Source organism: Phocoena sinus, chromosome 16, assembly GCF_008692025.1.
Source record: "Phocoena sinus isolate mPhoSin1 chromosome 16, mPhoSin1.pri, whole genome shotgun sequence".
In the NCBI taxonomy this organism is placed as follows: Eukaryota; Metazoa; Chordata; class Mammalia; order Artiodactyla; family Phocoenidae; genus Phocoena; species Phocoena sinus.
Window position 1 is genome coordinate 24,651,733 of NC_045778.1, and position 16,895 is coordinate 24,668,627.

The 16,895-nt window shown below is 37.1% G+C and overlaps 1 protein-coding gene across 2 annotated transcripts in view; it reads right to left on the reverse strand.

The window, feature by feature from the left end:
- MICU1 (mitochondrial calcium uptake 1) overlaps window positions 1-16,895 on the reverse strand; it is a 282,852-nt gene that overhangs the window by 238,379 nt on the left and 27,578 nt on the right. For both annotated transcript variants that reach the window (XM_032608291.1, XM_032608292.1), the window contains exons 2-3: window positions 9,057-9,218; window positions 4,904-5,078 (exon numbers count right to left, since the gene is read on the reverse strand). In XM_032608291.1, coding sequence (XP_032464182.1) covers window positions 4,904-5,078; window positions 9,057-9,217 — 336 coding nt within the window. In that variant the 5' untranslated portion in view covers window position 9,218. The remainder of the gene's footprint in view (window positions 1-4,903; window positions 5,079-9,056; window positions 9,219-16,895) is intronic.

A 16,895-nucleotide genomic window follows, 5' to 3' on the forward strand; every position in this document is an offset into this window, starting at 1 on the left:
TTTGATACCCCATTTTGAACAACTGATCATCTGAATATAAAATAAATGAGGAAACATTGGACTTGAACTACATATTAGACCAGATGAACTCAAAGACATTTACAGAAAATTCCATTCAAAAGCAGCAGAATACACATTATTCTCAAGTGCACATGGGACCCTCTCCAGCAGGGATCACATGTTAGGTCACAAAACAAGGCTTTATAAATTTAAGACTGAATCATATCAAGTATCTTTTTTGACCATAATGGTATGCAACTAAAGTTCAACTACAAAAGAAGAAAACTAGAAAATTCAAAAATATGTGCAGATTAAACAACACATTCCTGAAAAACCAATGGGTCGAGGAAGAAATGAAAACAGAAATCAAAAAGTATCTTAAGAGGAATGAAAGTGGAAACACAAAATATCAAAACATGGGATGCAGCAAAAGCAGTTCTAAAAGGAAATTCATAGCAATAAATGCCTACATTAAGAAAGAAGATTCTTGGATTGGAAGAATCAATATTGTCAAAATGCCTATACTACCCAAGGCAATGTACAGATTCAATGCAATCCCTATCAAATTACGAATGGCATTTTTCACAGAACTAGTACAAAAAATTTTTACATTTATATGGAGACACAAGAGACCTGTGTCTGTGTGGAGACACAAAAGACGGAGCTGGAGGAATCAGGCTCCCTGACTTCAGGCTATACTACAAAGCTACAGTACTCAAAACAGTGTGGTACTGGCACAAAAACAGAACTATAGATCAATGGAACAGGATAGAAAACCCAGAAATAAACCCACGCACCTATGGTCAATTAATCTATGACAAAGGAGACAAGAATACACAATGGAGAAAAAACAGTCTCTTCAATAAGTGGTGCTGGGAAAACTGGACAGCTACATGTAAAAGAATGAAATTAGAACATTCTCTAACACCATACATGAAAATAAACTTAAAATGGATTAAAGAGCTAAATGTAACACTGGACACTATAAAACTCTTAGAGGAAAACATAGGCAGAACACTCTTTGACATAAATTGCAGCAATATCTTTTTTGATCCACCTCCTAGAGTAATAAAAATAAAAACAAAAATAAACAAATGGGACCTAGTTAAACTTAAAAGCTTCTGCACAACAAACGAAACCATAAACAGAACAAAAAGAAAACCCACAGAATGGAAGAAAATATTTGCAAACAAAGTGACCAATCAGAGATTAATCTGCAAAATATAAAAAGAGTTCATTCAGCTCTGTCAAGAAAACAAACAGGGAATTCCCTGGTGGTCCAGTGGTCATGACTCCACACTTTCACTGCCAAGGGCACAGGTTCAATCCCTGATCGGGGACCTAAGATCCTGCAAGCCACATGGCATGGGGAAAAAAAAAATGGAAAAATGGGTGAAAGATCTAAATATATATTTCTCCAAAGAAGACATACACATGGCCAAAAAGCACATGAAAAGATGCTCAACGTCACTAATTATCAGAGAACCGCAAATCAAAACTACAATGAGGACCTCACACCAGTCAGAATGGCCATCATCAAACAGTCCACAAACAATAAATGCTGGAGAGGGGGTGGAGAATAGGGAACCCTACTACACTGTTGGTGGGAATATAGATTAGTACAGCCACTATGGAGAACAGTATGGAAGTTCCTTAAAAAACTAAAAATAGAGCTACCATATGATCCAGTAATCCCACTCCTGGGCATATATCTGGAGAAAACCATGGTTTGAAAGAATACATGCACCCCAATGTTCACTGCAGCACTGTTTACAATAGCCAAGACATGAAAGCAACCTAAATGTCCATCAACAGATGAATGGATAAAGAAGATGTGGCACATATACACAAGGGAATATTACTCAGCCATGAAAAAGAATGAAATAATGCCACTGGCAGCAACATGGATGGATGTGGAGATTATCATACTAAATGAAGTAAGTCAGACAGAGAAAGACAAATATCATTGATATCATTTATATGTGGAATCTAAAAAAAATGACACAAATGAACTTATTTACAAAACAGATTCATAAACTTAGAGAACAAACTTACGGTTACCAGCAGGGAAGGGTTGGGGGGAGGGAGACACTGGGAGTTTGGAATTGACATGTACACACTGCTATATTTAAAATAGATAACCAACAGGGACCTACTGTATAGCACAGGGAACTCTTCTCAATATTCTGTACTAACCTAAATGGGAAAAGAATTCGAAAAAGCTTAGATACTTGTATATGTATAACTGAATCACTTCGCTGTACACCTGAAAGTAACACAACAGTGTTAATCAACTATACTCCAATATAAAATAAAAATTTTTTAAAAAGATAAGAGATAACAAGTGTTGGTGAGGGTATGGAGAAAAGGGAACACTTTTGCACTGTTGGTGGGAACATAAATTGATTCAGTCACTATGGAAAACAGTACAGAGGTTCCTCAAGAAATTAAAAATAGAACTACCAGGCTTCCCTGGTGGGGCAGTTGTTGAGAATCCACCTGCCAATGCAGGAGACACGGGTTCGAGCCCTGGTCCAAGAAGATTCCACATTCTGTGGAGCAACTAAGCCCATGTGCCACAACTACTGAGCCTGTGCTCTAGAGCCCGTGCTCTAGAGCCCGTGAGCCACAAGTACTGAAGCCCGCACACCTAGAGCCCGTGCTCTGCAACAAGAGAAGCCACCGTAATGAGAAGCCCACGCACCGCAATGAAGACCCAACACAGCCAAAAATAAATAAAATAAATAAATTTATAAATTAAAAAAAAAAAGAACCATATGACCCAATAATCCAGCTTCTGGGTATATATCCAAAGGAAAGGAAATCAGCATCTCAAAGAGATATCTGTACTCCATGTTCATTGCAGCACTGTTCACAATTGCCAAGGTACGGTAACAACCTATGTGTCCATCATGCAATCTCAAGGGACTCCAAAGACCCAAAATAATTTTGAAAAAGAAGAACAAATTTGGAGGACTCCAACTTCTTGATTTCAAAACTTATTACAGTCATAAGAAGAATGTGGTACTGGCACAAAGACAATCATACAGAGCAGACAAATAGAAAAGAAAGCCCAGAAATAAACCCTCAGACACATCATCAAATGATTTTTACAAGGGTGCCACAACCGTTCAATGGAGAAAGGACAGCCTTTTCAACAAATGATGTTGGGAGAATTGGATATCCACATGCAAAAGAATGAAGTTGGGGGCTTCCCTAGTTGTCCAGTGGTTAAGACTCAGCGCTTCCACTGCAGGCGCGTGGGTTCAATCCCTGGTCAGGGAAATTCTGCGTGCCACAAGGTGCGGCCAAAAAAAAATTTTTTTTCTTAATTAAACAAAATTTGTAAAAACGGGATATGGCTTCCCTGGTGGCGCAGTGGTTAACAATCTGCCTGCCAATGCAGGGGACATAGGTTCGAGCCCTGGTCCGCTAAGATCCCACATACCGTGGAGCAACTAAGCCCATCTGCCAAAACCCGTGAGCCTATGCTCTAGGGCCCGCGAGCCACGACTACTGAAGCCTGCACGCCTAGAGCCCATGCTCTGCAACAAGAGAAGCCACCCCAGTGAGAAGCCCGCGCACCGCAATGAAGAGTAGCCCCCACTTGCCACAACTAGAGAAAGCCTGCGCACAGCAATGAAGATCCAACGCAGCCAAAAATAAATAAATAAAAATTAAAAAAAAAAAAAGGCATAGAAAAAGAGTACATTTTTAAATAGGTTCTTGGGGAGACAAAATGACACATGAAATGGTTACCCATTCACTGAGACTTTAGTGAAAGAAATAAGAACTATTTCAGATATAGATTAGAAAGGTTTTATAACTACTAATTAAGTAAATTACACTGATCGCTTTCATTTTTTCTGTGAAGCATAAGATATAGTCATCTGCTAAGCAGAAAGTGGGAGCAGAAAATGGAAGATTCAAAAATAAACATTTACTTGGGTCATTTATGCCCAACATTGTAAAATGTAAAGTTTGACTATAAGTGAAGCTGACTGCGCAAGATAAATTTGAACTTTCCTCAAATTCACTCAGGGCAAAAGATTAAATAAATGTATCATTTTGGAAAAAATGGCATGATAGATAATTAAGTTGTGATACATAACTTTTGTTCAAATTCAGTTTAATCAGAAGTGGATTTGGGAAATGAGAAGACATATTTAACAGCTTCATCCAAATAAACAGAAGATCCAAATTTCTCTTGCTTGCAGTTATACAGCACCCCCAACACACACAAAGTAACTCAAATTATCTTGTTGCACTGATTAGCTATATTTTAGCAAGTAAAGGTAATTCCCTGAATTTCAATGCAAAATGTCTAAGAAATTCAACCTTTTGACTTTTCATCACTGGTCTGCTGAATTCAAATGCCCAATATCATAGGCATTATTACAGAGGAGCTAAACTTTTCTCAGGTAAAACTGTATAACAGCATATTGTGTTTAAGATATAAAATGCTGAAATTATGTTGAGTTTATGCTGCCCTCAAAATTAGTTGATTTTTTGGAAATATTTGTATATTTCCAAAGAGATTTTATTCTGCCTTCACAATTTGGCATCATGACAAATCAGTATATCACAGACTCAACTTCACATATATGAAAACATTCAGAACCAGAAAGATCTAAAAAGCAATAATCACCTTAGGTGGTTGAATTGAAAGAACAAAGAAAATACATGTTAATCCTGATTACCAATCCTAGGTCCTTTTCACTATCCCAATTAACTTCACATTCAAAGAGTACATTTGCCTTAGAACATGATGGAAAATAGCAAAGAGGTGAATAACTTCAAAGTGAATATAAGCCATCTGAAATATATGATAAAGGACTCAACAGCATTATTCTAAAATAGAATTAACTATAGTTCTAATAATTTATAAGACTGTGTTCCATACTTTTCTGTCTCTGAATCCAGAACGTTTCTTCTTTTTCTCTTCTGGATACGGCTCAAGACAAATATCTGAAGCCTTTTTTTCGTGGTTACAATCTTCCCCTTCATCTTTACTCTTCCCTTTATCACCAAGTTCACTCTTTAGGTTGTTTACAGATGGTGGAGATTGTGCAAGGGCCCTGGATATTAAAAAAAAAAAATCTATCAATCAAGAAGGTCCATCATATTAAACAAATAAAGATTTTCAGATAAAGCTAAGCAGGAGCAACAGCAATGAAATTCGTGAAAAGTTCGACATGAACAGGTTCCTCAAAAAATTAAAAGTAGAACTAACATATGATCCAGCAATCCCACTTCCGGTTATATATCCAAAAGAACTGAAAACAGGGTCATTCAGAGATTTTTGCACACTCATGTTAATAGCAGCATTATTCACAATAGCTAGAACGTGGAAGCAACCCAAATGTATATTGATAGATAAATGGATAAAGGGAATATGGTATATCTGCATAACAGAATAATATTCAGCCTTAAATATAAAGGATATGACACCAAAAGCACAGGCAACAAATCAAAAACAGGCAGGATTACATGACACTAAAAACCTTCAGCAGAGCAATAATCAACAAAATGAAAAGACCATCTACACAATGGAAGAAAATATTTGCAAGCCATATTTAATAAAGGGTTAATATTTAAAATTTATAAAAGGAACTCTTACAACACAATAGCAACAAAATAAATAACCTGATTAAAGGTGCTCAACATCAATAATCATCAGGGAAATGCAAATCAAAACCACCATGAGATATCACCTCACACCTGGTAGGATGGCTTTGCTCAAAAACAAACAAACAAATAACAAAACAAAAACCCAAAGGATAACAAGTGTAGGCAAGCATGTGGAGAAAAGGGATGCCTGGTACACTGTAGGTGGGAAAGTAAATTGATACAGCCACTATGGAAAACAGTATGGAGGATACTCAAAAAACTAGCAATAGAATATGTTAGTTTTCTAACTAGAATATGATTAAGCAATCCCACTTCTGGTTACACATCACAAGGAACTGAAATCAGGATCTCAAAGAGATATATACACTCTCATGTTCAGTGCAGTATTATTCACAGTAGCCAAGATATGGGAGAAACCTAAATTTCTATCAATCAACACAGAATTTGCAAATGAAGCGACTGACATGGGATTAATCTCCAAAACATAAAAACAAACAACCCGGGACTTCCTGGAGGTCCAGTGGTTAAGACTCTGTGCTTCCATCACAGGGGGCAGGCACGGGTTCGATCCCTGGTCAGGGAACTGAGATCCCACATGCCACGTGGTGGGGAGAAAAAAAAAAAGTATCTCTTTAAAAAAAAAACAAAACGGCTCAAGCAAAAAATGGGCAGAAGATCTAAAGAGACATTTCTCCAAAGAAGACATCCAGATGGGCAACAGGCACATGAAAAGATGTTCAACATCACTAATTATTACAGAAATGCATATCAAAACTACAGTGAGGTATCACCTCACACCTGTCAGAATGGCCATCATCAAAAACCCTACAAAAAATAAATACTGGAGAAGGTGTGGAGGAAAGGGAACCCTCCTACACTGTTGGTGGGAATGTAAATTGGTACAGTCACTATGGAGAACAGTATGGAAGTTCCTTAACTAAAAATAGAGCTACCATATGATCCAGCAATCCCACTCCTGGGCATATATCTGGAGAAAACCATAATTCGAAAGGATACATGCACCCCAGAGTTCACTGCAGCACTGTTTACAATAGCCAAGACATGGAAGCAACCTAAATGTCCATCGACAGAGGAATGGATAAAGAAGATGTGGTACATATATACAATGAAACATTACTCAGCCATGAAAAAGAATGAAATAATGCCATTTGCAGCAACAAGGATGGACCTACGGATTGTCATACTGAGTGAAGTAAGTCAAAGACAAATATCATATGATATCGCTTATATGTGGAATCTAAAAAAAAAGGGTACAAATGAACCTATTTACAAAACAGAAATTGAGTCACAGATGTAGAAAACAAACTTATGGTTACCAAGGGGGAAAGTGGGGAAAGGCATAAATTGGGAGACTGGGACTGACATATACACACTACTACATATAAAATAGATAACTAGGGCTTCCCTGGTGGCGCAGTGGTTGAGAGTCCGCCTGCCGATGCAGGGGACATGGGTTCGTGCCCCGGTCCGGGAAGATCCCACATGCTGCGGAGCGGCTGGGCCCGTGAGCCATGGCCACTGAGCCTGCACATCCGGAGCCTGTGCTCCGCAACGGGAGAGGCCACAGCAGTGAGAGGCCCACGTACCGCAAGAAAAAAAAAAAAAAATAGATAACTAATAAGAACCTACTATATAAAGCTGAAGTATAGTTGATGTACAGTAAGTTACAGGTATACAATACAGTGATTCACAATTTTTAAAGATTATACTGCAGGATGGTGAATTTTATGTTACACATATTTTTTACCACAACAACAAAAAAAAATGCACTGAAAGAAGAAATGTGAGCCCAAAAGAATCACAAACAGGTATTTAGATAAAAACTTGCACTTGAAAGAAAATTCTACATGAAGACAAATCATCTGATGGGCTTCCCATGTTCATTCTATTATGAACAGCAAGAAAAAAACTGAATGTTCAGTAAAGGCTCCTTGGGCTAACTAGAGATTGAAACTGATAATCTATTCTATAAAGATTTTCCCTACTTACTCAGCCAAGGTAATGACTCTATTCCTTCAAACTCCTACACTATTTAGTGACTGAACCTTAACATGTAATTTAGGCTGGTTTTACAAGACCTTCACTGTGCTTACCACCCTCTGGTTTAGTGAAAAGGACTAAAGGCATTACTAAGACTCTATTGGCAAAATTTGTAGAGGCCCTCCAAATACCTTGACCAAAGCATTGTCACTGGTCCTTCTAAATCTCAGATCCACCCCTTTTGGAACTCATAAACTCTCACCCTTTGAAACAGTCATAGGATGCCCAATGCACTTGTCTCCTTCTTCTGACCCACAACTGATAAAAGAAGAGACACTCCAATATTCCAAAGACCTAATTGCTTCTATTAAAAATAATCATGCTTTGGTAAAGCAATCTTTTCACAGTGCACTGTTCGGAGATGAAAACCTTAAGCATCACACCTTGCACCTGGAGATTCTGTCTATTGGAAAAGACACCTCCAGAAGAACTCTCTTCAAGCTTGCTGGAGAGGCCTCTATCGGGTACTGCTAACCAACCTTTGTGCTGCCAAACTCCAAGGAAGAGACTATTAGATTCTCGTCAGAAACCTAAAGAAAGCGCCAAACCCTGACTGGACCTGCACATCATCTGGTGACCTGAAACCAAAGATTTCCTGAAAGTGAAGGAGACAACTTCTGATGAGACAGCTATCCCAAGATATCTGAACAAGGCCTGTTGGAAATGTGTTGCCGAAGCTTTAATGATGACAATGTTTCAGATGATTCCCAGTGTCTATGATCTTGGTAACAGTGAACTTCAGATAAAACGTGCAGGAGAGTTCTCCCTCTTACACCTCCTTGTTACTCAAATGTGACCTCAACAGTTTTCCAATCTATGCACTTCCTCTCCAACATGAGACATTAGACCCAGGAAAGTTCCTCCCTGGCACTGAAATATGAAAACTCACTGATAGTAGAAAACCTGATTCTTGACCAGCAATGCTTTCAGAGAAAGATCTTGGTCAAAAGGGGGAAATGTAAAAAATTAATAAACAGAAGCCTCAATTACAGTCAGGGGGAGCTCTCACACTCTGTGATGATAGCAGAGCCCAACAGGAAGAAGAAAGACACCTCTTCTTTCCTGACAAGGACTCAGCCAATAAAAAGCCACGGACTCTTTGTTTATTATGCCCCTCCCAACTTCTTTTTCACCCTATAAAAGACAGACAGACCTTGAAGCAGAATATTTCCTATTTGTTGCTTTGACATGATAGCCTAATTCCCTGAAACATCTTATTTCATAGACAAATATTATCAATGCCAAATGATTTAGCAAAGAAATTTCGATACAAAGTCAAGCCAGAAATCAATCCCTTTTAGATAATGGAGACAACTGGAAGAATAAAAGTACATGCAGGAACAGGATGCTCAGATAACACTCACCTCTTCCACAAGAGACCAGTACTTGCAGTTACTGCAGATGCTCCAAGAAAAGCCACCATCATCAGCCGTCGCCTGATCTGGGTGGGCTGTGATGCTCCATGGTACCATCGACAGCCCACTGCCAGCTCTGCCAATGCAGAAAGAGAGTTAAGACGAAACATCCTGTGGACAAAAAGTAGAAATGTTATTCCTAGCTGGTGGCAGTGACAGTGATGATGATGATAATAACAGTATTAACATCACCAACAAATACTAAGTACTTAATGGCAGACAGTATTCTAAACACTTGGCAATACTATGCATTATCCCATTTAATCCTCAGAACAATCTGATGAGAAATGTACTACTACTTATAAACCTTACATATCAGTCAAGGTATAATTAGAAGAAACCACATGGTAATTTGAACAGGGAAAATTTAATATAAAGCATTATTAATTACAACAGGCAATTAAGTACTAAGGGGTAAAGAGACATTAGATACAGGGAGCAGTCACTACTTAAAGGGCTGTTGCAGAGCAACAAAAAATGGAATAAATCTGTAAACAGGCCACTCCCAACAGGATTGAGATCTGGAAACTCTGGTGAGGATACAGCCATGGATGTCAGAGAAATTTACTAAAGTGCTACACCAAAAGAACTCACTGTAAAGCCATCTACAGGTGACTGAAGGAGAAACAGACATTTCTTCTTGATTACATGACTTTTTGTAGTGGCAGTTCATTCAAATCACACAAAGTATCCATACTTCTCCCCTTTGATTTTCTCAAAGCATAGTTTATTTCTTCCTGATTTAAATTACCTTGCACTTTGTATGTATATTCACATATTCACGTATTTGTTCATACATAACTTTGCCTCCCCCCAACCCCTAACATACACAATTGGTTCTGAGGCCAAAATTATTCTTTTCCTCTTTGAAAACACACAGCCTAACACAGAGCCTGTTACATTACAGCTGCTTAAAATATTTAACTATTTTACTTTAACATGAAAAATGTCAAGCTGCAAATTATACAGGTACTGGCTCTGAACATTTAAGTACATTTCTCAACCCCAATACACTAAGAAAACTATGTCTTTCATTGTTTGGGTTCAGGTCAAGTTAGACTATTTAGCTGTCTCCTAACATCACCGAGGTGGTTACTGATTCTTCTCTGGGACCTATACCTATAATCTCTTAAGTAAACCTTTCTCTTAGCCTCCTTCATTCAACCTAGGTCCAATGCCAAAGTTGGAGCTAAATCTTGCCCTTAAAGATAAAGTGGGAAATAATTAATTTTTTCTCCTATATGCTATGACCTAAGCTTCAGCACCACAATTCTTACATCCCTTCCAATCCTAGAAATCACCTCATTTTATTGCACATACTCTAGCAAATTCCAGCACCAAGGAGATTGTCTTTTATGTTTTCTTACATCCATCAACTTCTGATTCATTTTTAAATTAACATTTTCCAAACCCACAAGTGCATTCATACATAGCATTGCTTTCATCTGTAACAAAGACAAGCACAACTAAAACATTCATATCTGGAGAAAACATTATTCAACATTGACAACAGAAAGAAAAGAGCATTTGAAAGTTCTCAATGTGAAAGACAAATAACATAACCAGTTCAAAAGCTGGACTAGGCAAGGGGTATAAGGCTGGAAGATAAGTTTACAACATCTGATCAGATATGGAGAATATATAAATGATCAAATAGGAAAGCCATGATCACTTGAGAAGATCCTTTGAATGCTGGACTGAGAATTTTGATCACATATACAACAAACAGGGAGCCACTGAAGTCCTTAAAAGGAAAATAACATGATGCAAACATTTTTAAAAGAATTCCAATCTATCTAATAGCAGTGAATAGAATAAACTACAAAGAACCATAGGCAGAGAGAGCTAACAGGGAAGTAATGAGTACAGTCAGAGGCAGCTAATAACCAAAAGTATTGTGATGAGCACCTAGATCAGGATGGTTAAGTATAGAAACCAAAAATAAAATAAAATAAAATTTTCCAAAAAGAAACAAAACTATCAGATATCAGTGTTTGACATACATCAATATCTAACTGCATTGGAACTCCCTGGTGGTCCAGTGGTTAGGACTCTGCACTCTCACTGCTGAGCGCCCGGGTTCAATCCCTGGTTGAGGAACTGAGATCCTGCAAGTCGTGTGGTGTGGCAAAAAAAAAATCTAACTGCATAGGAGATGAGGAAGACAAAAAGGGAAAAGAAATTAAAATAATGACAACACTAAGGAATATGGTAGAAAGTGAAATGGAATAGGAATCCAATGACCCAAGATCTAGTCTCAATTCTACTACTAAACAGTTATGCACAAAGGAAGTTCATCTCTCCTCCTCAGAGAAGAGTATACCCATTGATGAGAGAACTGCCTACAGGAGCTTTAGGGTTTCTTTTATTTCTTTAATGTTCTCATACCTCTGGTGAAAAAAGGTATGGCAAAATTTAATCTATTTCAATTCAGGGGGAGGGACTAAGACCATATGATATATTCAAGATTTATTAGCTTTGGGAATCCATATCTGTATGCTATGGCTCCAGAGAATTTTAAACTTTGGAGGTTCTGAGTTATACCAACATTCCACTTACATCTGATGTTGTAATTCAAATGTTACTGTCTACATCTCATTTCACCACTGGTTTTAATCTCATTCCCCAAAGTACACATCAATATATATCTAGTCATCTTCTCTAGTGTAATTTCCAATAGATGCCAAGTAAACAGAGGAAAAAAATTATCCCACTGAGAACAGGCTCTATTATAATTTAATTCTCAGCTTTGTACTGAAGAAATAGTGTAACTAGTCGAATGTGTTAATTTTTGATGAGAGACCGTTTAAACAGATTTAAGGAGATCAGCTTTCCAACTGAGTCTGGAAAACTGAATAGGCCAACTGGCAGCAGTTATGCAGTAATGAAGATTAACATGCATGCACATTTATGACATGGATTAAATTAAATCAAAACCAGTGCATTTTTCTCTTTCCTAACAGTCCCTATCCTTCTCCCCAAAAAAGGCGTGCCTCTAAAAAATAGCTTTGATTGCAACTGAAAAAAGATGAAGACTTATTTCTAATCAAGAAATGTCAAGAGAAGCAAGTAAAAGATAATCTTGTTACCAAAGAAAAGCATTATCTATCCAACAAGAAACAGAACAAGTTGTTTTTTTTAAAAAAACAAAAAACCTGTAACAGTATATCACTGCTGTGTTTCTATATCTATTATTTTTAAACTATCATGCTTAATGTATTGCTTTTGGTAACTTTCAAAGGGCCACAGAACCAGAAAATCACTTAATTCAACATCGTTATTTTACAGGTGAAGCAACTAAGATCTAAATAAGTTATGTAGTTTACTTATAGATAATTAGTACAAAAACCTACAATAGATCCCAAAATTCTTGATTCCCAAATAAATAACGTAAGGGGGGGAAACCTCTTCAAAACTGTTCCCAGAAAAATAAATATAACAGCCACACTTCAAAAGGAGATCAAGTGTCCAATTACAGAAAGATACACAATGTTATAATGACAGAATACAATGTAATATAAATATTAAAAATGATAACCATTAAAAAGTATTAAAATATTATTTCACAAAATAACAGAAAGTTGGGCTAAAGATATAAAAAGACAGTTGAAAAACAGAAGTAAACATGGCTCTATAATCTATGAAAAGATACTTAATATCACACATAATAAGACAATGCAAATTAAAACTTATATTGACAAACTGTTTTTCACTCATTAAGCTGGCAAAATCCAAAAGTTTTAAAACATACTAGTTGGCAATGCTGTAGAAATGGCACTGCTGAGGAATGTGTAAATTGGTACAACCTACAGAGGGCAATTTAGTAATATCCATCAAAATCACCTATATAAACTGCATATATTGACCTAGCAATTCCACTTCTGATATAATACGCTATTGGTATACTTGCACAGCTTTGAAACTACACACACAAACATTCATTGCAACATGGTTTGTAACAAACAGCAAAAGACTAAAAACCACCCCAGTGATCACCAAGAGAGAACTGGTTACACTACGATAAATATCAATATATACAAGGCAATATCACATAGCAATAAAAAGAAAATGAAAAAACTATGTATAGATTTGGAAAGATTTTCAAGACATACTGTTATCTTAATAAAGCAAGGTGTGGGACAACATATATAGCATGATACCTTTCGTGTAAAAAGAGGGGAAACAAGAATGCGTATTTGTATGTTCTTATTAATTAATTCTGGAAGGACACACAAAACAGTAATAGCAATAGTGCCGGTGGGGGTGGGAGGTGGGTGAGATATGAGACAGGGAGATTTTTTTTTTAACATCTTTATTGGACTATAATTGCTTTACAACGGTGTGTTAGCTTCTGCTTTATAACAAAGTGAATCAGTTATATATATACATATATCCCCATATCTCCTCCCTTTTGAGTCTCCCTCCCACCCTCCCTATCCCGCCCCTCTAGGTGGTCACAAAGCACGGAGCTGATCTCCCTGTGCTATGCGGCTGCTTCCCACTAGCTATCTATTTTACATTTGGTAGTATATACAAGTCCATGCCACTCTCCCACTTCATCCCAGCTTACCCTTCCCTCTCTCCATGTCCTCAAGTCCATTCTCTACATCTGCATCTTTATTCCTGACCTGCCCCTAGGTTCTTCATAACCACTTTTTTTTTTTAAGATTCCATATATATGTGTTAGCATACAGTATTCTTTTTTCTCTTTCTGACTTACTTCATTCTGTATGACAGTCTCTAGATTCATCCACGTCTCTACAAATGACCCAATTTCATTCCTTTTTATGGCTGAGTAATATTCCATTGTATATATGTGCCACATCTTCTTTATCCATTCGTCTGTTGATGGGCATTTAGGTTGCTTCCATGACCTGGCTATTGTAAACAGAGCTGCAATGAACATTGTGGTACATTACTCTTTTTGAATTATGGTTTCTCAGGATATATGCCCAGTAGTGGGATTGCTGGGTCATATGGTAGTTCTATTTTTAGTTTTTTAAGGAACCTCTGTACTGTTCTCCATAGTGGCTGTATCAATTTACATTTCCACCAACAGTGCAAGAGGGTTCCCTTTTCTCCACACCCTCTCCAGCATTTATTGTTTGTACATTTTTTTGATGATGGCCATTCTGACTGGTGTGAGGTGATACCTCATTGTAGTTTTGATTTGCATTTCTCTAATGATTAGTGATGTTGAACAGCTTTTCATGTGCTTCTTGGCCATCTGTATGTCTTCTTTGGAGAAATGTCTATTTAGGTCTTCTCCCCATTTTTGGATTGGGTTGTCTGTGTTTTTAATATTGAGCTGCATGAGCTGTTTATATATTTTGAAGATTAATCCTTTGTCCGTTGATTTCTTTGCAAATATTTTCTCCCATTCTGAGGGTTGCCTTTTCGTCTTGTTTGTAGTTTCCTTTGCTTTGCAAAGGCTTTTAAGTTTCATTAGTCCCATTTGTTTATTTTTGGTTTTATTTCCATTACTCTAGGAGGTGGAACAAAAAAGATCTTTCTGTGATGAAGTCAGTGTTCTGCCTATGTTTTCCTCTAAGAATTTTATAGTGTCCAGTCTTACATTTAGGTCTCTAATCCATTTTGAGTTTATTCTTGTGTATGGTGTTAGGGAGTGTTCTAATTTCATTCTTTTACATGTACCTGTCCAGTTTTCCCAGCACCACTTATTGAAAAGGCTGTCTTTTCTTCACTGTATATTCTTGCCTCCTTTAACAAAGATAAGGTGACCATATGTGTGTGGGCTTATCTCTGGGCTCTCTATCCTGTTCCACTGATCTATATTTCTGTTTCTGTGCCAGTACCATACTGTCTTGATTACTGTAGCTTTGTAGTATAGTCTGAAGTCAGGGAGCCTGATTCCTCCAGCTCCATTGTTCTTTCTCAAGATTGCCCTGGCTATTAGGGGTCTTTTGTTTCCATACAAATTGTGAAATTTTTTGTTCTAGTTCTGTGAAAAATGCCATTGATAGTTTGATAGGGATTGCACTGTATCTGTAGATTGCTTTGGGTAGTATAGTCATTTTCACAATGTTTATTCTTCCAGTCCAAGAATATGGTACATCTCTCCATCTGTTTGTATCATCTTTAATTTCTTTCATCAGTGTCTAATAGCTTTCTGCATATAGGTGTCTTGTCTCCTTAGGTAGGTTTATTCTTAGGTATTTTATTCTTTTTGTTGCAATGGTAATGGGAGTGTTTCCTTAATTTCCACTTCAGATTTTTCATCATTAGTGTATAGGAATACAAGAGATTTCTGTGCACTAATTTTATATCCTGCTACTTTACCAAATTCATTGATTAGCTCTAGTAGTTTTCTGGTAGCGTCTTTAGGATTCTCTATGTATAGTATCATGTCATGTGTAAACAGTGACAGTTTTACTTCTTTTCTGATTTGTATTGTTTATTTCTTTTTCTTCTCTGATTGCTATGGCTAAAACTTCCAAAACTACGTTGAATAATAGTGGTGAGAGCGTGCAACCTTGTCTTTTTCCTGATCTTAGCGGAAATGGTTTCAGTTTTTCACCATTGAGGATGATGTTGGCTGTGTGTTTGTCATATATGGCATTCATTATATTGAGGTAAGTTCCCCCTATGCCTACTTTCTGGAGGGTTTTTACCATAAATGGGTGTTGAATATTGTCAAAAGCTTTTTCAAGATAGATTTTTATGAAATACTATTTCAGTTTTAAAACTATGCTTATGTATTTTTCCAGACAACAGACAGTATTTCATGCAAGCATCTTGAGTGAAGTTTAAAGACAGAATACAAGGTAATATGTGTATGCCAATTAAAATAATGTAAAATATGTGTACCTTTTTAATTTATAAAAAAATTTAGATGATGCAAATAAAATTTAAAGATTACTCCAGGGGTAGTTTTACTCAAACTTTTTCATTTAAAGAAAAATAAAGGCAGACCCAGGTTGATGTTTCATCCTCCTCAGCCAAGAACTAACTTGCCAGCCCTATTAGTGGGCTCAGGCCCAATAATGTCTCAGAAATCAACCCATATCATGGTAAATTTCCCTAGTAAGATAAGCCTTACTTAAATCAAATTCATATCCTGATACTCTGATTACTGGCACATCCTGATTCAACTTACCAAACTATTAGAATTCCAGACCTTATCCTGAGCCTGACTTATCTCCTTGCACTTTCTATGTTATTATGCCTCTGGTATTTATGATCTCTGGCAACTGCACATTCATAGAACAACTGCTTGGCTCTTCCACTCCTGACACTGGCCTACATAAACCTCTTTTGTACTATTTCTGACTGTTACCCAGCACTATTGTTAAAAGCAACATCTGTTAATACTGAGGCCAAAATAAATTTCTAAGATCTACCTAAATTTGGCTATCAACAAAACTCAGACCTCAGTTAACTAAAACTTCAAGGTTTCAAAGTGTTTAGTCTACATGAACTAAGATTCTGAGAAAACAAGGACTGAGTGTCCTTTATATCTGTATTTCTAGACTCTGATACAGCACCTGTCACAGCTAGTATACATAGCTGATCGGTCAGTGCACTCCATGAACCTGGAAAATTTTTGCTCTCTGAGAACCACATTATAAAATCAGCACTATCTGGAGTGCCCACAAGAATTCCCTCTAGTCATTCCAGTGGCAGCTGGATACTAACCATAGATTTGGATTCAGTAGGCCATCAGAGCCTCAGCCATTAAGTATCTTAATTATACACTTAACTCTCTTTTATTCTATTTCCATGCTCACTAAGTAATTTGTACTTCCTATTTACATTGCCTTCAAAGAG